This window comes from Ostrea edulis, chromosome 2 (genome assembly GCF_947568905.1).
Source record: "Ostrea edulis chromosome 2, xbOstEdul1.1, whole genome shotgun sequence".
Classification (NCBI taxonomy): domain Eukaryota; kingdom Metazoa; phylum Mollusca; class Bivalvia; order Ostreida; family Ostreidae; genus Ostrea; species Ostrea edulis.
In genome coordinates this window covers 11,312,649-11,340,088 of record NC_079165.1, presented here as the reverse complement: position 1 = coordinate 11,340,088, position 27,440 = coordinate 11,312,649, and the positions used below count along the sequence as shown (strand labels likewise).

General features: G+C 35.8%; 1 protein-coding gene across 1 annotated transcript in view; it reads left to right on the top strand.

The window, feature by feature from the left end:
* LOC125678557 (uncharacterized) overlaps positions 1 to 21,281 on the top strand; it is a 213,387-nt gene extending 192,106 nt beyond the window's left edge. The window contains exons 19-27 of the mRNA XM_056156094.1: positions 275 to 520; positions 656 to 970; positions 2,298 to 2,654; positions 11,366 to 11,719; positions 12,545 to 12,898; positions 13,169 to 13,405; positions 15,147 to 15,458; positions 18,401 to 18,653; positions 19,116 to 21,281. Of these exons, the coding sequence (XP_056012069.1) occupies positions 275 to 520; positions 656 to 970; positions 2,298 to 2,654; positions 11,366 to 11,719; positions 12,545 to 12,898; positions 13,169 to 13,405; positions 15,147 to 15,458; positions 18,401 to 18,653; positions 19,116 to 19,662 (2,975 nt within the window). The 3' untranslated portion in view covers positions 19,663 to 21,281. The remainder of the gene's footprint in view (positions 1 to 274; positions 521 to 655; positions 971 to 2,297; positions 2,655 to 11,365; positions 11,720 to 12,544; positions 12,899 to 13,168; positions 13,406 to 15,146; positions 15,459 to 18,400; positions 18,654 to 19,115) is intronic.
* The last annotated feature ends 6,159 nt before the right edge of the window (positions 21,282 to 27,440 follow it).

The window sequence follows — 27,440 nt, the reverse complement described above, 5'->3', positions numbered from 1 at the left end:
CAGCACATTTATCTGTCCTTTATTACCATACGAGACTGCTTAACAGTAATAATAATAAGTAAACATAATGAATATGTAGGTTTTTCAGTAAAATTTACATGTGAGGCTTACCATTTATATTTTATGCATTGCTTACAAGCTGAGAGTAAATGTATATATGCGTGCTCTATGCACGCCATCCATCTAAACCATGATTATTATGTTTTTGGGATCTTATTTAAGTTATCAAGCAGACTCAATTATGTATGAAATATTTCAAACGTCATTTTTACAGCCCGAAAAATTGAATTACCTTTCCCAGACCGACGCATGTTTTCACACCAAAAACCTACAACAATAATGGATACTTTACTCTCCATGACTGAGGACCCGGATGTGGAAGATGAATACGGTGATTCGCCGTTGAATCTCGCCAGTCATGTAAACGCAGACGACTTCCGAAAATTGTTGAAAGCGGGCGTTAATCCTCTTCATAAAGGGAAAGAAAATGTCAACGCATATGAAAAATGCATCATGTCAGGTAAATAATATATAGTATCGTGCATAAGAAAAATCTTATTGTAAGTATTGATCAATTGGGATACTGCTATAATGCGTATAGTTTAGCATTGTCATTTATCATATCAATTCATCAATAAGGATCATATTATTGTAGAAGAAGTGGAACTATTGGAAGTATTACTTCAGGAAAAAGGTTCAATCTATATCACCGATTCATTATTTTCGGATTTCTGGAACTTGTCTCGTATATGTGATAAGGAATTATACCAAAGAGTAATGCTACTGATGCTTTCCACAAATGAGGACATTGATCTAAACAGGGAAAACAGTTCAGGAGAAATACCTCTAACCTTTTTCTGCCAAAGGAATGCAACAGAGGTGATAAGTAAACTTCTGGAGAGAGGCGCAGATATAAAGCTGACTACAACTACAGGACGGAGCGCTCTTCATTCAGTACTCGATTCACCAGGTTTTACGACATTATATTCATATAACACCAGACCACTGTTTGTGATAAGTGTCAGTTCGACTTGTATCTTTTATAATCCTTTGAACAATCTAATTTTGATTCCGTTTGTGTCAGTAGTCTCGTTTAAAGCCAGCATTTCGCAAACTATACTAACGGAATAAAAGAAAGACAAGTTTATCTTCGATAGGTATTAGTATACATGTTTTTTTTATGATTAGTTCATTATTTTGGTTTCTCGATTGATTTATTGATTGTACTATCTTGTTTTAAGTCCCTCTCGAGAATGTTTCACTCATATGGAGACGTCACCAAGGGCTTCAAATTTAGACTTATGCTGTCACTAAATCTTTTAACAACTGTTGCGGCCGGGATTCGAAGTTTATCGTCAGAGGAACATTCTAGAGAAACCTGCATACTTTCCAGTATGTTCCGTATGGTGTGCAGCTGATCTGTTTTTGTTCGGGATCCGAGTTAGAATAGGTCCCAGTACCCCCTTGCTGGTCGTAAGAGGCGACTAAATGGGGCGGTCCTTCGGGTGAAACCGCAAAAACCGAGGTCCCGTGTCACAGCAGGTGTGGCGCAACAAATATCTCTCCCTGCTCAATGACTATAAGCGCTGAGCATAGGCCTAAATTTTGCAGCCCTTCACCGGCAGTGGTGACGTTTCCATATGAGTGAAATATTCTCGAGAGGGGCGGAAAATGATATTGAATCAATCAATCAATCAATCAATCGATTTGTAATTATTTACAAAAACTTATGGTGCAGAAGTACCCCGTATGTACACTTTTAAAAAAAGATATCTTGAAAGCCTGCAGCGTCGAGTAGGGTCACGGTCGCCTGCATTTTAACTGATGAACATTATCACAGTGCAAGGAGGTAGTAATATTACAAAAACCATTTCGTCTTCCGCTAGTGTATATGGTCACTATAACGATATATTGTACAAGTACAACCTGTCATTAAATCAAGTGATGTCTGAGTTGTTTTCTACCAATTGTCAGGTTGCTCTTACATACTAATTTTGACTACGGATTACTTCCTTTACCTGATCAAGATATGGGGATCACGGCGGATATGACCGGTCAACGACACACGGTGGGTGTTACCGGTCAATAGGAGATCCTTACTCCTAGGCACCTGATCCCACTGTATTCTTTATAGGAATTATGAGATTGAGCACTGTTCGTGCTCTGTGAGAAATGACACTTAATTAAATTTGTTCAATTCCTACTTCTGAACCCTTTCTTTGGTGAAATTAGAATGAATGTTGATACCAACTTTCAGCATTGTGTAGATATTATCTAATGCATTGTTTGTTTTGTAGATGACCCAACAAAATTGAGTACTATTGCAGTTTTGATGAGTAACAATCCGGACCTGGAGGGAATGGATGCATCTAGCAAGACAGTGCTACAGAAGGCGATGGAGAAATACCTCGGCCATTACAGTTATATGTATAGACACCGCGCATCTAAATGTTTATGTACGTTTATGGAGCACTTATTGAATGCAGGTGCAACTTGCGATCAGAGCGATTTGAATTCCGTGTTACATTCGGCATCGGAACGACAGCATTTCTCATTGATGACAGCGGCAGTCAAGAGAGGAGCAGATTTATTCAATAAGAAAAATGGGAAAGGTGTTTTGCATAGGTGTTGGCCTCGGGCGTTCTACGATGAAGGTAAAAGCTTTCTAATTATCCATTGTTTGCTAACTCTGATTAAACAGACATGTATCTGTAAATACAAAAACAATGGTTAATTTAGGGTATTTTCCAAAGGGGCACCGCTCTCGTGTAGTCTAATTTTCAAACGCCGATTGTCCATATATTTTTTTCGTTTTTGATGATAAACTCCCACGCACATAACCTATACGACATACTTAGTTTCAATGACCTTCAAGAAATACTAATATAGTGCATTTTGCCTCAAATTCAAACATATTTTTATGATCCCTCTTTTTATCAATGTTGTCTTTTCCTTCTCTCAGTACAGTAACTGTTAATGTAAACAAGAGTTATCAAGTCAAAGATCGAAGTAATTTTAATAAAAATTCCATTTACTGAGCGTATCATGTTTTCTCAGCCACGCATTTATTTTGCTTTATAAAATGCAATTTTAGCAGAAAGTAATAGGAAGAAAAAAATCAAAACCCTTTCTGGATTCGAAGGCACGAACTACACATTATATATCTATATAATGTGGATTTCTGGTGACAATACCCTTTTCTTTGGTAAAAAAGTTTTAGACATGGCTACCTTGACATTTTAGACATGGTGACCTTGAAATTGAGGTGCTTCATTGTAGCTTCCGGGACATATTTTTTCACATAACTTTTTTAATGAATTAATGAATATGGTACTCTTCATCCTCATTTAATCGAAACATCCGGTCCTTGCTGTAATTTCACAAGTCATTAGAACAGAAATTTCAAAAACAAAACTGTTAATTATGTAAATGTTATTTGACTTCATGCTTATCTTTATGATGTTCATACCTGAGAAATTGCCCAGTACAATGTTCTTAATGGAAAAAGATTTAGAAAGTTTTTTCTTTGTCACCGGTTGTGCACTTGTGCAGTAAAACCACTAACTGTAGCACCGATGAAGAATGGGTAATAATATTTCACTAGCTTGTGAAGTTGGTTGGTTGTATATCATTTAATAATAATAATAATAATACCATATTTATATAGAACCCTTTTCATACACTATGTACGCTCAAAGGTGCTTTACAATTCATATATACCTTACAAGAGAATGTTATACACATAATACATAGAAAATAAATAAAACATTAAAAGCTGTACCTATCCTCATTGTACATATAAAACATGAAAACACAAGATACCATAAATATGCTAGATAAAAATAAACATCAGTTTCAGGGCGTATTAAAATAATAATAATGAAATACACACACGCACACACAGCATATAATGTCTCAGTTATAATACATTAAAATATACAATTCCCTTTTTATATATATATATAAAACATCACAAAATGGTACTCGAAAGCTAAGATACACAGTCTTTAGTTTTCACAGTTTTTCACAGAATCTAACCTACACAAATGACTGAAATGATAGAAACTAGTCCTGGAAAACTTGATGGAAAAAATGTGTTTTCAGTGACTTCTTGAATGCACACAGTGTTCTACAGTCCCTTACATGTTCTGGAAGGGCATTCCACAGTTTTGGAGCTATTGTTCTGAAACACCGATCTCCGTATGTTACGGTTCGACTTTTTGGAATAACTAAAGTGACTGATTGTTTTATAGACCTAAGATGTCGGGTAGGCTTATATACCTCTAGTAATTGTTTGATATTTAACATCGCACTCATGAATTTTTCATCCACATGAAGACGTCATCATTGTTGGTAAAGTGGCTGCACAATTTAGGCCTATGCTCGGAGCTTACGTCCTTTGAGCAGGGAGGGATCTTTATCGTCCCACACCTGTTGTGACATTGGGATTGGGTTCTTGTAGTCTCATCCGAAGGACCACCCCATTTAGTCGACTCGTACAACAAGTCAGGGGTACTGAGGAACTAATCTAACCCAGATCCACACTGGAATCCTCTGAAAGTGAAAGGGGATGTTCACAAAATGCTACGTTTGCATCGAGAACACATTTGATAAAATCGTTTTGAAATAATTGATATAGCACAACTTATATAAGATATGTACTGTTATACTTAATTTGCTTCAAAAGTCCATCAAAAATAGAAAGCCTTGATAAAAACCCATTAATGACTCATGTTCTCTTTTACACGACTAGTTGCTTTTTCATAATAACCCTCGTAAGCAGGAGGTATGGGGGAGGGACAATTAGTCAATATGACTTACTTTGCATGAAAAGTAAAGAAAACAAACAGTGATCAATCCCATAATTCCCATAAAGAATACAAAGTTAAGAGTAGGGCAACCACGGACCCCTGGACACTCAAGAGGTGGGATCAGGAAGTAATATTTATTCCCGACAATATTATGTAATTATTACGTTTACCCCAGAGGTAAAATCAGTAAGTAAAACATATCTATTTTGATTATGTTTTATCATTCGAGGGGCATAGTCAAGATTCAACTTGTAACCATGCCCATAAAACGTAATGATTACAAAATATTGTCGGGATATCTGAAATAAATATTACCTACTAGATGCAATGGTATTCAATTATCTCATTACATGTATTTACGTCAGACAACAAATACTAGTGTGTCATAACAACATCTCACGCTTCCAAGTTTTTGATTATTTACGTTAGGAAACGCAACACAATCGATTTACTAGCTAAAGCAGTTGCACATAAAAGTATCACATTCACTCAAGGATCCATGACTTAGCAACGCGTTTCACTGTAATGTTTTTAAAACAAATAATATAATAATTAGGAAACAGCATGGTTGCTTTACTACTTCATACACTAACGAATATCTAAAAGATGACGTAGTGTTAATCTATAAAATAACAACGCTTCATTCTTCCAGTATCTCATTACATGTATTCACAACAAAGTTACGTCATACACTCGCGGAGAATTGAGTTAACATACCGTAAACACTTTATCGTTTAACGTTACCTTGTAAATATCACGTTAATGGTACAACATTCAACACTCCATGGATTATTATAACTGTAACCAACACGCTAACGGTACTACACACAACACTTAAGTAAACAACACACTAACGGTACTACACACAACACTTAAGTAAACAACACACTATCGGTACTACACACAACACTCAAGTAAGCAACACGCTAACGGTACTACACACAGCACTCAAGTAAACAACAAGTTAACGGTACTACACACAACACTGTATGATTTAACGTTACTTAGTAATCAACACGCTAACGGTAGAAAACTCCACACTGCATGATTTATTAGGGCCCCGTATGAAATGCTGGAACCCCTATAGTAATCACATTATCCGTCCGTCCGTCCAGTTTTTAAAAACAGTTTTTATCGCACAGGTTTCAAATTTTGTACAGAAATAATTTACAATAAGAGGAAGAAGCCTACATATTTTGGGGTCATTTCACTTTGTCTGTCTGTCTGTATGGCATGATCTTTGTTATTATGAACACTTTCTTTGTGACACAATAACTCAAACAGTTTTCATTGTACAGTTTTCAAATTTTGTACAGAAATACTTTACAATAAAAGAAAGACACCTATAGATTTTGGTATCATTTCACTTTGTCTGTATGTATGTCATCATCTTTGTTATTATGAACACTTTCTTTTTGACATGATATCAGTTTTCATTCTATAGTTTTCAAATTTTGTACAGAAATACATTACAATGAGAGGAAGACACCTATAGATTTTGGAGTCATGTCACTTTGTTTGTCTGTTTGTATGTCATCATCTTTCTTATTATGACCGTATATATTTACCACTGTCTAAAGGAGATAACTCAATTTAAAATATGATATGCATTGTATTGATATAGCAAAATTTAAAAGAAATAACTATACAACATTGTGTATGTGTATATTTTGGGTTTTTTTAATGTGATATAAAAAAAAAATGCTTGATGTTACATGTATATTGAATTAAAACACGTCATTCCCAGTCAACAACTTTCGGTCGGGATCGGAATACGAAATAAAATTTCTTATGTCCGGTTGCAAGGTGAAGATAACGAACAGTGATCAATCTCATAACTCCTACAAGCAATAGAAAATAGATAGTTGGGCAAACACGGACCCCTGGACACACCAGAGGTGAAACTGCTTCAAGAAATTGAATTATGTATTAATTGAACGTTACACCTTAGAGAACTGTTCCTTTTAATAAAGAAAGTCACAAATAGATACAAAATGAGTGTACCTTATTCATTACTGTTACCGAGCTTTCGTCGGTGAAAATATTGAAATGGTGTGTTTCACTGCGCTTGTTAACGGTAAGGTCCACATTTTCTACGTGAGTATTTTGATATTTGCTTATGAATTTTTTAGCACATACATGGTATGTCTCGGCTAGGAATAATGAAAACTTTCTCAGCTATGTATATAAAGACATATTCTATAGATTTCTATTTTTGAAAATGTAGAACACTTTTATCAAAGGCAATGTGTTTGAAAACGCTTAGAGCCCCAATGTCAGAATTTCCTTTTCCAAGACATCAATATGTCAAATTCATAATCCTTTTCGAATAGTATGTACCATATTTTATACCAGTTATCCATTTTGAATCCCATATTACATTGGGATTTAGTTGCACTGTTGTGTTTGAGTCGATGAGTGTGTGTGTGAAACAGAAGTAATTTAAATTTGCATCAGTCTCTCATAAATATGCTTCATGATTCCTTTTTCAAAAATTTGTAGTCCTATAAATCTTTGAATATTGTTAATTCTAACATATTTACCAGCCCCAAACAGAGCTCTATTAAATACAGATGGACAGTCACTTTCCTCTGATAACCCTCATTAGGGCCTTTTAGAGCATTTGCCGACCGTGTCAGTTTTGTAGTTGTTACTGTAAACAATACTCTTACGGTACTACACAAAACACTCCATTGTTGAACGACACTCAGTAAACAACAAGCTAACGGTACTGTACACAACACTCCATGGTTTTTATGCCCCCGAAATCAAAGATCGGGGGGGGGGGCATATTGTTTTTGTCCTGTCTGTCATTCTGTGATTCTGTAATTCTGTCTGAAACTTTAACCTTGCTAATACCTTTTGAACAGTAAGTGATAGAGCTTTGATATTTCACACGAGTATTCCTTGTGACCAATTTGATTAAAACCAGATCCTAAGATCCGCTCACTTAGATCGCTACACTAGGATCTGACGTCACCCCATATAGGGTCACGTCCGCATGACCTTTCGTTAAGCCAATCAAATTGACCCTGTCGATTTATACCAACGATTGTTTTTCTCCCGTGAACCTTTGCGGCATTATTTACGTTAGAGATGCAATAAAAATGGCTGCGCGTTTGACAGACGACTACACACCTGTCAAAACATGCGATTTAAATAACGTCTGTTATTCTCTGCAGGTTTTCTTTCATTCAAACGCTAAAAAATCCCGATGGAGTTCACAATTCAAGGAAAATGGCTGCGATTGTTTGGTTTGAAAGAAAACATATCTCAGCTAGATGCAACGTCACAATGCACCGTTTACGTCGACTGGCGTTATATTCCTCGCGTTATTTAAGTAGACCATCTTGAAAACTATTCAAATCGTACCCATCCCTATTCATACATAGATCGAAATTCACAATTAATTTAATTTGGGTATATTTCATATCGTACGTTTTGCTGTTTGTATCAACGGAATAGATTAGGCATTATTGCGAAAGTTTAAAATTCGTTATGCGAGAATATACAATTTTACAGTGTGGAATAAACTTCGTGGGAGAGAGATTATAGCAATTTGTTTACGAATTGCCAGGAACCGCCTTAATAGCCATCATTGTCTGTATGGCGCAATCTGACTGGCTGATAGTTCTCATTAATATTCCAAGCAAAAGGTCATGCGGACGTGACCCTATATGGGGTTACGTCATATCCTAGTGTAGCGATCTAAGTGAGCGGATCTCAGGATCTGGTTTTAATCAGATTGCCTTGTGACAAGACCTTTCCGTGGGTACCAACATTTTTTACTCTGTGACCTTTACCTTGGAGTTTGACTTTTTGAATACTTTAACCTTGTTAATAACTTTTGAGCAGTAAGTGATAAAGCTTTGATATTTCACATGAGTATGCCTTGTGACAAGACCTTTCCGTTGGTACTAAACGTTTTGACCTTGACATTTGACCTACTTTTTAAAAAAATTTACCATTGGTCCTAACTTCTAAATGGTAAATATTAGAGCTTTCATATTGCACATGAGCGTTTCTTGTGACAAGATCTTTCTACCGGTACCAAAATATTTGTCCTTTTGACATTGGCCATCTTCGGAATTTGACATTATCGGGGCATTTTTGTTTCCCAAACACATCTTGTTCTTAACTCTAAGCAACACGTAGTCACGCTAACACAACTACACCCAACAAGCAGTTGTTTAACGTAACTTTAAACAACACACAGGTAAGCGCACTAAAATTGTCACGCTAACGCATGTACACACAAAACACATTCCGTTAAACGTAATTAAAATCCTTAAAACAGACCAGCCAAAGATATCATGTCGTTGATCTAACAATAGCATGGGGGAAAACCTGTCATGCTAAAGCAACTACATACAACACGATATGTGGCTATCAAAATAAAGTAGGTCGAGCACAACTTAACAGAGCATGTGGTAGCTTAATATGTAATTAAAAATTAAAGTTTTTCCTGACACAACACGTTTTGAACTAGGCTCAAAGTCATATTACAAACCGACACAACCATCGTTCTCAACACATTGTTCCACTGGTACAAAGTGCAAAGAATACATGCCATATTCATGAATTCACAAATCACGTTGTTGGACCATCCCACTGTGAGACTCTGCTATGGGAGCTAGCTGTCGCCCATCAAAGCGCCATTGTGCCAGCACAGAATTGTTTAATTGTTAAAGAAAGCTTAGTGAGGATGACACAAAGCATTTAATTAATAGTATCTTCTATGTAATGCACAACTTGCAGTTGCGTACAATTTACAGATCACACCGTTGCGCATATCAACAAAATACAACGTTGCGCTAGTATAACAAAACACATTTCGCCGTTGTGCTACAACAAACTTACAAAACGCAAAGTTTTGATGATGATAACTATACACAACACAACACTACCATATGTAATGCAATAATCGTCTTCAATTCCAGTTTTACCAGTGAACCTTTCAACAACGAGGGGCTATTTCTTAGTAGCAAACCGTCGCTTGATACATCGCTCTTTTTAACAACGGATCGCTGTCCTGCTGATACAAATTTACACAACACTTTTTAAATTAGCTAAACTTCAAATAACATGTCAACGGTAAAAACAAACAAACTTCATTTAAATCGTCCCTGCACTGACAACATATCTATAAACAACACACAACATGACATTGCGCGGATAAATATCCGTTACGCGCAGGTGCCGCCACGCTTGTACGACCGGATAAATATCCGTTATGCGCAGGTGCCGCCACGCTTGTACAACTCACACCCGGCGTTTCTAGGCGGACACAGCTATTAATAACGCTATAAGATAAATTTTGCTTCTGAAAATATATTTGGGTATGAACTAAGAGGCTTAATGCCTGCATACATCGTATTTTGCAGTTATGTAGGCCGACGTGAAGCGTTGCTTTTCATACTCTCATCATCTATAAACATGAAATTTGTTTCTTATAGTTCCTTTCTGTATTCAATTCTGTCGGGTATTCCCAGCCGTTAAACTAGACGTACGACATTCATTAAGATTCATACGAACATTTTCCACAACTACAAATCATTAATGAGGTAGTGATTATTACAGTTAGTAAAGATATCAAAGGCAAAGCCATTGGAAATGTAAATACTAACACGGAACCCACGAAATGCTATATCGCAAAATCTTTGTTTTCACTTCCCAAAATTGTCCGTTTCGGACATTTTAAATCTAGCTAGCATATCTATATGTGACAGTGAACATTTCCCTTCCAATATGGTATGACCTTTAGATATCGATATAAGAAAATAGCGGAAATACCTCATCACAAAACTAAATTCTCGGTAGCCATGTAATGTACAATCATTCCTGCGCAAACATACGCTAAATGATTAAAAGTGATTGATGTAGATACATGGTACTATATTACGGGCGCCTGTTGAAGCCAGTACATTAAAAAAAACGTTCTTTTATTGGGTTTTAACACAATAATCATGATGTATCATTACAAAAGATTGTGTTTAAATGCAAACAACTTTGCGTGTAAACGCAATTTTGTGATTAAACGCAATGATTATTGAGTCTGAACGCAAAAGTTTGCGTTTTAAAAACGCAAAAATTATTGCGTTCAATCGCAAACTTTTGCGTTTTGCGATTAAACGCAATAAAATAATGTTCTGTCTATGTAATGGCCTCAGCAGGCTTCCGTACTATATAAATGTCGAATTATGTCTTTTGTAAGGATAGAATTCGAAACATTAGGTCTTTTTACCAACGTTATATGGTAATCAAATTCTTATATTGTAATAGTTCGTTCAATAGAGATATTGTGACACTTTGAAAAATTTGGCGGACATATAGCGAAGGCGGACATATTGTGCAGGCAGACATATAAGGACTCAATAATTGATCAGTGTTCGTTATTTCCTCTTTTTCATTCTGTTCTGTCTTTTATTTTCCTTCATTTCCTTTTTACACACACAATATTCTTTAGTACAGGGTTTTCGAAGAAAACTATCCCACTATATTTAGCGGAAGTTCATAGAACATTTATTTTATAGTTTTAAATTTGTTCTTTGCAGTTGATATGTCAAGTATGTTAGAGGGATGTATAGAATACATCAAAACCCACAAACAGCTCGGAGGATGTCTGGATGAAGTTGATGACCAGGGTAATACGCCTCTTTTAGCGTATGTAAAATCCGACCTGTACACCAAGGGTAAAGAGTGTGAAGATTTGAGTGATGAAGTAGTGGCTTTACTTGCAACCAACAAAGATGTAGTGTGCAAAACAGATGTAGAAAACATATCTCCCCTTCATATCACTGCTTCCAGACGACGTTTGAACTCGATGAAAATTCTGGTGAATAAAGGGGCTGATTTGTTTTCAAAAGACAAAGTTGAAAACTCTTGTCTTCATAAATGCCTTTCCTCAGGTAAGAAATATAACAAATGTTGCATGTATTACAAAGTACGCCATAAAATTAAAAACAGATTGAATTAAGGCTTTATCATAGTAGTCTAGTTTGACGTCAAGGTCTTGTGAAAGTTTTATTCTTTATGTCCCAGAGGTCGAAAATCTAGGGAATATTGAGTACCATGGGGATCCCAAGTTAGAATAGGTCCTCAGTACAATTGGTTGTCGTAAGAGGCGAGCAAATGTGCAGTCTTTCGGATTAAACCACAAAACCCGAGGTCCCTTGTCACAGCAAGTGTGGCATGATATAGATCCCTCCCTGCTCAAAAGCCGTAAGCGCCGAGCAAAGGCCTAAATTTTGCAGCCATTCATTGGTGACGTCTCCATATGAGTGAAAAATTCTCAATAGGGACGTTAAACAATATTCAACAAACTGGGGAATATTGCCTTTTTATCCTATCTTATGTTTGTCAACCGATTGAACTAGTCTATAAATTTTAAAAGACGAAACTGTACCATTCGGTAAACTAAAAAAATGACTGTACAGAGCGCTGCCATCCAGTCACCTTCTTTCCAGACTTTTCAGTGAGCTTTACTCAACTTATGGACACATATCCAAAAGATGTAGATCAAAGTACATTTCATCTTTAGTTCATTCAACTGATTTTAAAATTTCTTACGTAATCGACTTATGATTTTATCATTGGCTGATGATAAATATATTGTAAGTAGATTTTTGTAGTTTTTATTTTGATGAATGATGTCTTTATCTCTCTAGATATCAAATTTTTGCTTGTTAACAACCTCAAAATAACTATCATTTACTTTGCACTCGTCTTTGCAGAGGAGGGGCATCTACATGTAGTTGACATGGTTAGATATATCCTGGAGAATGGAATTTCTCCTAATGAGGAGAATAAACGTCATGAAACAGCCTTGTTCTTGATCATCCAGAGATCAAAGTATCACACCGGAAATGACGTCTCAACAATTCTTAACCTCTTGATAAAACATGGAGCAAATCCAAATCAGGAAAATTCTGATAAAAATCCACTCGTAACAGCAATACAAAAATTTGATGTCAGACCCACTGAGATTCTGTTGAAGAATGGAGCGAATGTGAATGAATTGTCCGAGGGACCAACAGCGCTGCATGTGCTATACAGATGTTTATCCTACAGTTACTCTACAATCAATGGTATATAATGAATAATTTAAATTTCATATCAAGTTTTATTAATCGATGTATCCTTAATAGTATGTATAAGAAACTTTTATTTAAGATATCAACAGCCATCTGCAATTTTTTAGTACATGTACATGTATATTTATGAATCATCGATGTTATGAAGAAGCGAAAAGATTGTCCTTAAGTAATAGTTGTGTTTACGGTATTGTATTTGAACTAAAATAAGAGGGAAACAATATAGCCGTGTACACGTTCAAAGTTTAGAATATTTTCTTTCAGAAAAAGTTTACACTATGCAACGTTTGCTGCTAAAAAAAGAAATGAATTTGAATGCGAAGGATAGCGGGGGGAAAACTGTTCTTCACGTGGCTGTCATGGCCTTACGTAAGAGTACAAGAAAAGATATAGAAGCTGTGAAACTGATTCAGGGGCTCATTAAACATGGCGCTGATGTCAATGCAACTGACAAAAGAGATCTCTCCGCTCTTTGCATTTGTATTGAATCTGGTTATTGCAGTGAGTATATTTTTGTAATTCATAAAGGAATCTGAGGAAACTATTCCTACTTCATTATTATATGTTGTTTGCTAAATGTTACTGTACTTTGTTAAAGAAGAAGGGATAGTTCACCCCGATGTTATTCTCATTTTCGTCAAAGAATATGTATCTTCTATACAGACATATACAGGTATTTTCTCCTCCCTTTCGCAAAATTAGCAGAAGATGCACATTTTGAAAAGTATTTCAGTTTTAAATAATACAAGATATCTCTATCTTTCATATATAATCTCATGACGGCTATTAACAACTTTTTAAGCGAATGATTCTTAAAATATGGGACATAATATATTACTATGTCCAGTTTCGCCGATGACCTTTGACCGTGTGACCTCCAAATCAATAGGGGCCATCTACTTTTTACGATGTACCAGTGTACCAAGTTTGATGTCTTTCAAGCAAAGTGTTCTCAAAATATTAAGCAGACAAATCTTCCTATGTTCAGTTTGACCCTTGTCCTTTGTCCATGTGACTTCAAAATCAATATGGGTCATCTACTCCTTTGAATGTACCATTGTACTTAGTTTGATTTCGGTTAAGCAACGAGTTTACAAGATATTGAGCGGAAGATATATTTTTATGTCCAGTTTGACCTTTGACCATGTAACCTCAAAAATAGAGGTCATTTACTCCTTAGAATGTAACAGTGTTCCAAGTTTGATGTCTGTCAAGCAAAGGGTTCTCGATATTTTGAGCGCACAGTATATTCCTCTATCAAGTTTGACTTTTGACCATATGACCTCAAAATCGATAGGGGTAATCTATTCCATACCATATACTAGTGTACTAAACTTAATGTCTGTCAAGGAAAGGGTTCTCGAGATAATCGGCAGACAATATCTTCTTATGTTTATAATAGTGGATTGACCTTAGATCTTTTGACCTCAAAATCAATGGGATCCTCTTCTACACATAACCAACTCATATATGAGATATAATCAGTTATGATCAAGTGAATTGTTCTTAAGATATTGAGCGGATAATATATGGTCTACCGACCGACATACACACACACCTACCGACCAACAGGTGCAAAGCAATATGTCCCTAAATTTTAAAGGCGGGCATTAAAAACAATTTCCTGAGAAAAGTCCCTGACTTGCATCCCTCATTTATTCTCAATCACATTCCATACAACATTTGATACAAGTACATAAGAATTTCTATACTATACCCAATATGACAGTATTTTTTTCTAATACAAGAAATGTTACGAAACTCAAACAAACATTAGAAAACAAATATAACAATGTCCCCTGATAGCTTCACGTTCACATCAGTTATAGTTATACACTCAAAATGCTTTAAATTGTACCTATAACGAACTAATGAAATACTTCTACATTACTAGATAAATTGTAAGATTCTTGTATTGATAAGTTAGTTTAAATGAAAGGTGAAGATAACGAACAGTGATCAATCTCATAACTCCTACAAGCAATACAAAATAGATAGTTGGGCAAACACGGAACCCTGGACACACCAGAGGTGGGATCGGGTGCCTAGGAGGAGTAAGCATCCCCTGTCAACCGGTCACACCCGCCATGAGCCCTATATCTTCATCAGGTAAACGGAGTTATCCGTAGTCAAAATTAATATGCCAAGAACGGCCTATTAATCGGTATGAAATATGATATGATTAAGATTATCAACATACCAATATCACCAACATGTTTTATAATTCTGTTCTATCATTAAGGTAAGGATTGCATCAAACTTGGAAAATATCTGCTAAAAGCTGGAGCGGATCCAAAGAAAGGATGTTCCTTAAACCTGGCATTAAAACGTACTCCGAATGCTGAGCTCAAGGATGAATGGAAGTCATTTATTTTGAAACTTATAGCAAATGGAGCGAATACAAACTCAAGATTAGATTCTTCATCAACACCGAGTCTAATACTAGCTATAGATAGCAAAGATATGGACATAGTGAGAGCGTTACTGGAACATGGTGTAGACTCAAATGCTTTTGATTACATTGGGACAAGCCTAATTCATGCATGCCGTATGGGTAAGATTCCTGTTTGTATTTCTGCTTGAAATTTCTCTTAACAAGCTCATACACTGTGGGATCATTATATTTCATGGGTACTTAGTTTTTGTGTCTTCCATGTACTGTTGTTCGAAATAGACCAGTCGGTCAATATGAGTCATATTGGTTTCATTGAATAAAGTATTTGACTGCATCCAGATAAAAATATAGACACTTAGGAAACGATTCACTAAAATACAGCATATAGCATAATAATTAATAATCAAAGATACAATACCAAAATATAGCCATATACTGTAGTATGTATTCATCCAATGTTTACGTTTTAACAACCTCATGATATCCAAAATTGAAAGTTCAATATATTGATGAAATAGTTTAAATGCTTGTCATTGTTCTTATGAAAGGTGAAGATAACGAACAGTGATCAATTTCATAACTCCTACAAGCAATACAAATTAGGTAGTTGGGCAAACATGCATCCCTGGACACACCAGAGGTGGGATCAGGTGCCTAGGAGGAGTAAGCATCCCCTGTCGACCGGTCACACCCTCCGTGAGCCCTATATCCTACTCCTAATCCTATAATAGATTAACCTATGAAAACTTATTTATGGAACATACCAAATGTAGTTGACATTTATAATCAAAGTAAAAACTTTACAACATCATGTTGACAATCTTGCTAGCTTTCCTTGTAGAGTGAAGTACACGAAGAATCCAGTCTGGTTTACACAAAAATTTCGTGTTGGACGATGCATGTGCCCTATCCCATAACTTTCAAAACACAACAAAAAGTTCTAAATGTACAGAAACCATACCCATGAAATTTACATCCAAACGAAACTGTAAAATCTGGATGGTCCACTCAATTTACCCCTACCCATGAATCTAAATGATGCTACTGTAACTTAGTTTTCTATTGTCAATTAATAGCGAACGACGCGACGCAACGAGCTCGCTCCAATGATTACATTTGGGTCACGTGAGTTCCTCTTCATCATCTGAAAATAATAAGTATTACCCGTAATGCTTCTGGGGGAAATGTCACTGCGGTATACGTCATGGACAACCCCGTGGATAAAACAAATGAAAAGGTAAAGATAACGAATAGTAATCGAACTAGTAACTCCTATAAGGAATACAAAATAGAGACTTGTACAACCACCGATCCCTGAGTATATTAGAGGTAGGATCAGGTGTCTAGGAGGCGTAAGCATCCCCTGTCGACCGGTCACCCCGCCATGAGTCTTATATCTTTATATCGTAAACGGAGTAATCCTAATCAAAATCAGTGTACCAAAAACAGCATAACAATTGATATCAAACAAGTCAGACAGTGTTTGACCAATGATAGGTTATATTTGCAAACCAGATCATTATAACCACCATATATTTGCGAAATATTGCCATTAAACGAGACTGTTAAAACCCTTGTTGTGACATCAACTTGTTTGCCAGTACCCTGCCTCGATTTAAAACTGATTATATACATTCATATGTCGATTCGATATATCCCTGTGAGCTCGAAATAAAAGACACCACAGGGTCGTCCACTTCTGCTTCATACTTAGATATTTTATTGAAAGTAGACATTAACGGTAAACTTACAACTCAACTGTATGACAAACGGGATGATTTCAGCTTCTCCATCGTCTACTTCCCATATTTATGTAGCAATATTCCATTATTACCTGCACATGGTGTTTACATCTCTCAACTGATTCAATACGCAAGAGCTTGTTCTGCATATAATCAGTTTTTTAATCAAGGCAAGCTACTGACAAAGAAGTTGATGATTCAGGGGTTTCAACAGTCTCGATTGAAGTCAGCATTTTGCAAATCCTATGGTCGTTATAACGATCTTGTTCGTCAATACAACCAATCATTGGGTCAAATGCTGTCTGGTATGTTTCCTACCGATTGTTAGGCCGTTCTTGGCAAACTGATTTTGACTATGTATAACTCCGTTTACCTGATCAGGATATAGGGATCATGGCGGGTGTGACCGGTCGACAGGGGATGCTTACTACTCCTATGCACCTGATCCCATATTTCATGTGTCCAGGGGTCCGTGTTTGCCCAACTATCTATTTTGTATTGCTTATAGGAGTTATGAGATTGATCACTGTTCGTTATCTTCACCTTTCATACACAACACAAGTTCTTGCGCATCGAATGAGTTGAGAGATATAAACACCATATGCCATATGCAGGTTATAATGCATGTGATAATGGAGTATTGCTACATAAAGATGGGAAGTTAACGGTGGAGACGCTGAAATCATCCCTTTTGTCATAGAGTTGAGTTGTTAGTTTTGAAAATAGTTTGGAAAGTAACAGAAACGTTTTTAGACTGCAGACAAACTTTATCATATCTTAGTACGTTTTATTTTGGATAATTGTTTGATTTGAAAGAGAGAAAAAACATTGCACCTGATTTGTTGTATTTACCGAGTTAAATGAATATGTTGATTAAATGCCTGAAGTGGTGTTGCAATACGCTACGGGTCTTCGCTCTTCTTTATTGTCACACCGTAAAACGTATTAGATTTTTATTTTCACCTTTGCTCACTGGAAATTTAAGACCCACATGAACTTTTCTGATCAACGATTCCCCGTGTTATAAAAAATATGTAGCTGCTTTTTATGGAAAAAACATTGATTAGAATATCCAATCGAAATGAAAACTCAAAGCGTCGTTAAAGTTTACTAAATTAGGTTACACACATTGATTAATGTATTTACTTCTTCATTTAGGCATGTGGGGGTTGCCTTTCAATTTGAATTCCATAAATTGATATATTTGATCATATAAATTCCAACAATTTCATTTTTTGATCTTTTTTGACCTTTCTAAAGTTAATGTGTTCATTTCATGAATTACTTTTTACGATACCGCAATTCATTTCAATTCTGCATATTCAAAATCTCCAAATGTGTGGTTTTTCTTTAATTTAGGAAATGAAGATGCAAAACAGATCATATCCCTTCTGTTGCAACATGGATGCAACATCAATCAGAAAGAAACGAAAGCGGCAGAATATACTGACGAACGAAACCCACTACTTGTGCTTGTCAACAGAATGATTGAAGATGATTCCTATGTTCGAATTTCAAGGAAAAGTGGGAAAATGACGGCACAAATTGACCTAACACTGTTCAATTTATTTGTATGTGGTGGATGCAAGTTCATGGTTCCTACTAGAGAACGGTGAGTAATCACAGAACGACTGCCTAATCCAATGATAACTAGAAATGCGTTTTCTATCATCAGTTATAGAAAGTTGTTTATTTGTTCTAGGGCTTGTCTCATCTTGAGTTCAGTACTAAAATGACATTACACTTTTCATAGATACACAGGAAGTTCAGTTTTTGGATTACTGTGGAATCATTAGCGTTCGCGGTGGCTCAATTTTCGTGGATTCGTGGGTACCCCTCACCCACGAATTTACATCCTCAATGAATAAAGACATTCCAGAGTTATCTTTGTTACAAATATATAAATCGACGAAATTACGTCCCCACGAACCCGTAAAAATTCAGCAATCCACGAAAATTGGCCCCTACGAATTTAAATGATTCTACAGTATCAGTTATAGAAAGTTGTTTATTTGCTCTAAGACTTGTCTCATTTTGAGTTCAGTACTATAATGACATATTACACTTTTTATAGATACACAGGAAGTTCAGTCCTTGCCAAATTGACAAAAGCTGGATATTTTAAGGCAGCAGAGATTCTGGTAAGATGTGGATACAATTTTAAAGAAGATGTAGAGTTCAAGAACTTAGACTTTTCATCAATTGACGCCCCAACGATTCGTGTCCAGGGGAAAAGATACAAACGAGTTGATCACGAGAATGCCAAAACTGAATTTCAAGACTTGATAAAAAATTGCGAAGAGGAACCTTTTTCACTCGTCTGTCTTTGCCGGAGAACTACACGGCAACATTTAGGAGCTGTTCATGGTGGCAGCGAGATAGAAACAAAAATAAAGTCGCTGCCTTTGCCAAACAAAGTCAAAGAGTATCTGAATTACAGAGTGTATACACAGGAATATGAGGAATTTGATGTTGATGATGATAGCAAATCTGAAACCAGCAGTTTTGCTATGGCAAATATGCTTGCCTATCTCACCATGCTGAACGGCCCTGTATATTCTCAATTTTCATACTATGATTCCGAGGACGATTATGATTACTGCTACTATTCTTCGGATTGAAAAAAATTGTACATTGAACAATTTGATACTTTTCTTCGTGTGTCTATTTTTCCTGACGGATTTACACCAGCTTGGCTAGATTAAAAGTCACAGCTACAATCAACAATTGGGGAATTGAAGAATAGTCTACAAAAATGTATATATGTCTTAAATTTCTGCATAGATAATAAATCAAACTATCGTATACAACAAAACTAACGGATTTCTTTACCATGTATCATTTTCGGATTCTATAATTTAAATTTTTCCGTAATAATCTGCGAACAGAAAAGGACTTCTATTTTAAAATTTATATACATGGTTGGGCGTTAGATTAAAGATCATTAGCGATAACATTTGGAACATATATTGTTATGCCTAAAAGGTAAGTTCTTTAAGTCCTGAAAATATTAAGATAAGTAATTCAATCGAATTTGCAGGGTAACAGGCACTGCAGTGAAAGGTATTTTCGTATAGAATTATCATATATCTACTTTTGCTGATGACATCAATAAAGCCCACTTTGCTGCATAGTTTATGATAAAAGTAAGGATATAATTTGATATGTTATCTATTAAAATGGTACAGTGCTTGGTGAACAATTGTAATGATACATGTAAAAGTGAGAAGCTTATTCCCAAACGATCCAAAACTCAAGATTTGGGTATAAAATATACATTGAAACATTACTTTGCCACGGAGTTTTCGAAACTGTCTTCCGTGCACGTGCATTCTAGGGCTAATGAGTTTGAAATAAATCCCGATTTAGTTGAAAGGTTCGGTTACAAGGAACTGATTCTTCAACGAGATCTGTTCGACAAACTTACAATCGTGAAATTAAAGAGAACGCCAACAGCTTATTTCAAGCGTACCTGAGGACAATAGAACTATTATTGTACTGTAATTGATGTATTCATTATATGTTGTAGAAAATACGTTCACCGTTGCAATATACTTTGTTTAAAATGAATATTTATAGAAGATAAATGTTAAGCATACTTCAAAGAAATATGCACTCATTGAAATTAATTCGAAGCCATGATGCAAGACACATAGGGTTAAGCAAAATTTAGAGAATGATGCCAAACGAGGCTGTATTGAACAAATAAGAAATGAAAAGAGACGAAACGCTAGAAAAAAAATGGCAATCTTATCAAAATTATATATCATCCGCTTGCACTTTCAATATAACTAGTCGGGTTTTATTATGTGAGTTACCAGAGATGAAATAATTGTACGAAGCGCGACATGGAGATAACGCAAGAAGTTAAAGATTAAGTTGGATGTGCAATGGGGAATTAAAGTAAAAAATGTGTTCTCTTCAAATTCGAATTACAATTGATGGTGCATATTTTCAAGAGATAACAAATAGGGTATGGAATTTTGGAATGTACGGAGGTATAAATGCGGGTAACGGAGACAGGATTCTTTCGTGGCCGATACAGAATTTTGTCTCTGTCTCTCATTTATACAGGTAAGATGCTTGGTATACTTGCGCCGAGTGCGTTTTTGTTATAACAGCTCATTTGATTTGTATGATAACTTACCTGATAATGTTTACAATATTCTATTGTGTATTATGTATCCTAGTTAATAAGAAATTATGATAAAATGTTTATTAAATAAAGAGTAGAATCATCTGTCTGACTCTCATTTACACAGGTTGGGTGTAATAGGGCTACTCCCCTTAACCTATGGAGCAAACTGGTCACTAGCCATTGAAATTTTACATCTTTGATTTAAAGTGTAATTCTGCTATCATTATTCAAAATAAATAGAAACCAAATATCAATTAATTCCAGGATCGATGCAAATGGTCATGTTTCTAGACTTACACTGATTAGTAAAGCGTGAAGGAATTATACAGATAATCCCAGTGTATGAGGGTTGTTCGATATGTAATGTGTATTGTACCACAGCGCGATAACGCTTTCCTCGATTTCGTGGACAGCTCTATTCAATAACTTTCCAACGGTATAAACACGAGTCTTCAACTTCATATAGTTTTAAACTTATAGTCATTTCAATACAGCCAGTATTTGACCACTTGCGAAAATGGTTCGGAAACGGTTGAGAATATTGAAAAAAGAAGAGCTTATATAAAAGTTAGCACAAAACTCGGTCAATCGGTAATGCAGATTTTTTCTGACTTCAGGGAAGTTTATAGGTCTGATAAGGTATATTATGAGATAGGTCGTAGGTGGAGAAAAAATTCTGACTGGCAAAGAGTCCGTCAAAGCTGCAGCAAAATCTGTCCAACCTGTGACTGTAACAGCCAAGGCAAATTTCTCAAAAGTCAGGGAAATAATTGAAGGTGATGGCAGATACACGATTCGTGATATTGCCAAAGTTGTTGGCTTATAGCTGTCGCAGGTGCATTTCATTTCGAAGCTTATTTTGAAAGTACAAAATATTTCTGTCAGATGGATACCGCATATATTGACAGATGACCAAAAACGGGTACGAGTACAAACCGCTAAGCAATTGCTCAAAATGTTTCCCAAATTCAATCAAAGACAATTTGTAAACATTGTTACTGGTGACGAAACATGAGTTCACTATTTTGAACCAGTAAGAAAAATTGGAAACAAGATATGGCTAACTAAACATGATAGAAGACCTCCAGAAGCCAAAAGAACCATAAGCACAAAGAAGGTTCTTTATTGAAAGGTGACGATTAACGAACAGTGATCATCTCGTAACTCCTATAAGACATACAAAATAGAGAGTTTGGCAAACACGAATCCCTGGATATACCAGATGTGGGATCAGGTGTCAAGGAGTACTAAGCATCCCCTGTCAACCAGTCACACTCTTCAATTAAGACTGTTGAAACTCCTGTACCATCAACTTCTTTGTCAGTAGCTTGCCTCGGTTTAAAAACTGACCATATGCAGAACAAGCTCCTGTGTATTAAATCGGTTAAGAGATATAAACACCAAATGAAGGTGATAATGGAATATTGGTACATAAATATGGGAAGTTGACGTTGGAGAAGCTGAAATAATCCCGTTTTTCACACAGTTGAGTTGTCAGTTTGCCGTTAATGTCTACTTTCAATAAAATATCTAAGCATGAAGCATGAAGCAGAGGTGGTTTCTTTTATTTCGAGCTCACGGGGATATATTGAATCGACATGTGAATGAAAGTTGTTATTATTATTAGACAAAACGTCGTCTAAATGTCGAATTGAAGGCCACAGGAAGAGATGGTTCTTCTCACGTAGAAGTTTTTGAATAAATTCTGCTTCATATGAATATACAAACACGTCAGCTAACAATGGAGCACAATTCGTGCCAATGGGAATCCCAACAGATTGTTGGAAGAGCTGATCACCAAAGACCAACGAAGATATTGTCAATGAGGAACTCTAACATGTTTTTTCTCTCATTTCAACTTCATATGACTTGTGCGTGGAATAGGAGTGGTGTTTAACAAAGTAAGTTTTTGGATGACTGATAACTAGATATGAATATTTCCTTTTTCCATTTTTGTTGAGGAAGCAACTGTCTATGATGTCAAAAAGTCTAGTCTTCAATTCATCGTGAAGAATGGTCGTGTAAAATATTGAAAAGTCATAGGTTTTCATGTTATTGATTTGGGAAAAGTTTTGTGATTTCAAGTTTACTTAAAGTTCTAGAATTTTTTATAATCCATATTTGATTAAAAATCACTTCTGGCATATGTAGTTGCATCGTAAGTTTGATGTTTCTCCTTCACAACTGTTAATATTATCGTGAGGAGCAAAGATAGGGGCTTCGTAGAGCACTTACCGGATCCAGGAATGTATCTTTGTTTGTAAGGGTTTTTATGAAGTTTAGGAATCCACTTTAGGTACGGTAACTCATATTCATTCGACCTGTTGACTGGGATATTAAGTGCGTTTAAAACTGAAGCATGGTTTTGAAGAATTTCATCTTTTGAAAGGGCAGCTGGGGTATAAGTACGATTATCAAAAGTGATTGGAAAGGAATATCATCCATGACCCGTCCTGGTTTAAAGAGCCTGTGATTGGCAACATCCATAATCATAGAGTTCAGTATATATTCAGGTGTTGAAAAATCCAAGTATAGACTTGTTGTAGCTTCTTCAAATAACGGATGTAAAACTCTCAATAGAACAGAGTAAAGTTATGTACGAATATGATGCATATTCTTCTCATGTGATGGTATAGCCGTACAAATTCCGTTGCCGAAGGGTAAAAGTGGTACAAGTCGGTATACTAAAAAAACTCAAGAAATATTATCATAAACGACGCCCTGTGTCAGCATTTAGGCATGTTCGTCTACTTCATGATAATACTCCATCACATACATCTGAGCTTGTGAAGCAATATTTGAAGTCGGAAGTTACCGTCTTGCCAAACCTACCATACTCTCCAGATCTAGCCCCATGCGACTTTTTCATTTTTCCAAAACTTAAAAAGTTCTTATCTGGTCGTCGTTACAAGTCCCGACAAGCCCTTGGCTCAGCCATCAGTCAGTGCCTCAAAGGTCTACCTAAATCAGCGAACCGTGACGCATTTCAGAAATGTATTCAGAGATTGAAATTTTGTATTTCAAACCGCTGAGAATACTTTGAAGGGGTGTAATGTTCATTTCACTATTTGAGTCTAATGCTTTTGAGATATCGTACAACACACATTACATATCGTATACTTATGTCAAGCTTTGTGTCATGGCTGAATTGAATAAACCTCTTCTTCAGTCAACCGTTTACAAATCAATTATGGTAAGAAATTTGATATGATAATAACATACCCATGTTTGTCAACTGGGTAACATGTCCATTATGTTCCGTTTGTCTACTGGATAACATGTTCATTATGTTTCGTTTTTCCACTGGATAGCATGTCCATTATGTTCCGTTTGTCCACTGGATAGCATGTCCATTATGTTCCGTTTGTCCACTAGATACCATGTCCATTATGTTTCGTTTGTCCACTGGATAACATACCAATTATGTTTCGTTTGTCCACTGGATAACATGTCCATTATAACTGGTGTCCCATTTATCATATTGCGTCCTTCATTTCCTCCGATTTTATTCGGAGAATATCACAACATACAATACAGAGCAACATTAAGACTGCATTGGACTAAAAAGGACATAACTGACCAAAATAGATATTCGAAAACTTATCACACATCTAAAGGACACCATCAATCATCTCTCAAAAGATTATTTGGTTACTGTTTAAGATATAACAGGATTTAAAAATACACTTATCATATTCGGAAAATATAAATTGGTCACTGCATAAAATAAGAGAGGGGTGTGCGGAAAAAGTACGTGTAACAGACGGACCAGGGTAACAGCAATACGTACTCCCAATATGTTTGTTACGCATTCTACATATTCTTTAATTTTTTTCTATATTTTAGGAACAAATATTTTTTTGACATATGACTTCAACACATTCACACTATTTGGATCACAGAAATGATCATTCAAAAGAATTCAAACTGTAAAGTATAAACATGAAATCTTGGGTGCAAAGATGGTCAGTTATCATATGACATTTATAGTCTAGTTAAGCTAGCAAATCACCTCAAAGTAATTGCAACAGAAACAAACTTGATGTAATTCAATAAACAAAAGCGTGGTTAACAAAATACAAAAAATCGGACAAAATCGGACAATCGGAAATATTTCAAATTTAGACTTAAATGTTTTCGTAAACCATCGATATTTTGTGGTGTTTACGGCACGACGTACACGTAAAGGGGAGTAACTTAACTGTGACAGTCATCAGAATAAAGTTATACACGACGATCTAAAGTGCATGTAATAAGAAATGCGATTAAACAGCTTAACAGTTGTATTAAAAAGGTGATTTTAAGACCTTCTACATACATACAATATTGCTCAACATCTCATAATCTTTGCCGACTTCCATTCCCGGGGAACTTTCGGAACAAAGTTTCAAAATATTTTGTTTGACCCTTTACTGAATTAATTTTAATTATGAAACACAATGTTTACTTTAGAAGTTATGAATAATCATCAATGAAATCTTAAAGAATTAGTGTCAATTTACAAGGGGGAATTACGTTTGTTAAAAAAAGAAAGTATGGAAAGCCATTACGATTAAAAATTTCAGTTATTTTGTATCTTCATCATTTGAGCAAGCGTTTTGTATTAAAAACGTTTACAATGTATAAGATTAAATTAGTAAAGTAATTTTGCTTTTCTTTTTCAAATTCAAGTTTGGGGAGTCATTCATGGGTAATAATAATGATAATAAAACATTGATAATATAAATAATAAAAATCAATGTAAGTAAACACTTGCGCCTAATATCATGATTTGATGTAAAATGAACAATCTTAGAATCTAGTAATTACTCTTTCTAATTAGTCTTGGGCTCACGACCTGCAGAACCACATCTCCTAGCAGCATGCGACCAGCGCGCTAGACCGCTCGGCCATCTATTCAAGACAAAACTTGTTTTCGATGACGATGGAATTCTCGCCAAGCTGGCACACGATCATTGACAATGGAAATGCGATACAGTTATTTATCGTAAATTTTAGAGGATCATACAAAATGCACATTGTATTTGAAATGTCTTTATATAAAGCACAGAAATAGCAACGAACTCTGAAATAAACATAACTGCCCTAAAGGACGAGATCAATGTCGGATGAAAATTTAAATTCAATTAGTTAGGGGGAGGGGGATAAAAACTCCCGTCAGTTTCTGTCATCCGACATCTACTACACTTTAGTGGAAAAAGGAAAAAGACAAGCGAATGTTGAATACCACATTTAACATATTAATGAACATTTAATAGATTTAATGCACACTTTCATTTGTGAATAAACAGTAGAAAAGGTATACAGAGTGTTATTTATAATCTTATGTTTCTTTTCTTGTTATTCGATTAGTTTCAACATTTGTCATATCAAGTTTTAAAGGGGGAGGGGGGGGGTCGTGATGAAAACTATGTGAACTTAGTTTTTTGTGAGACATTGAACTTTTGATCTTGCCCCTAAGTGAAGAATATCGTTAAAACCAGACGTCTTTTTAGGAAACGAAGTTTGCCAATCCTTGCCATTACTACATGCATTCACAGGATGCGACACAACGTCAAGAATGTTCGGCATCGGAACGGGTCCTGTACTTAAGAAAGCAATGAAATGTCAAAATGTAGACAAATCGCGAACAAATTTTGCATATTAGTTTTTAATGGAGGCAGGCTATTGACAAATAAGTTAATGGTGCAGGGGTTTCAACCGTCTCGTTTAAAGTCAGCATTTCGCAAATTCTATGGTCGTTATAACAATCTGCTTTGCCAATACAACTTATCATTGGGTCAAATATGCCTGACTTGTTTCATATGAATTGTTAGGCCGTTTTTGGCACAATGATTTTGAATAAGGGTACCTCCGTTTGCCTGATCAAGATATAGAGCTCACGGCGGGTGTAACCTGTCAAAAAGGGGGTATTTTTTACTCCTCATAGGCACCTGATCCCACTTCTGGTATATCCACGGGTCCGTGTTTGCCCACCTCTCTATTTTGTATTGCTTATAGGAGTTACGAGATTGATCACTGTTCGTTATCTTCACCTTCCTAATGAGGATTCCATAGAGAAAAAAGATATATTCTGGTGTCGATGTCATATCGACTTACCATAGAGACACTTACAGGAGATTTGCTTTGTGAAGTATTGTCTAACACAATATCATTTTTACAAGTTCAATCATTGCCACTAACTACTAACTACTAACAGGTGCAGAAGAGGAGCACTGCAAGAATTTGTCTAAGGCATAGAGTGAACTAAAGAAATGATTT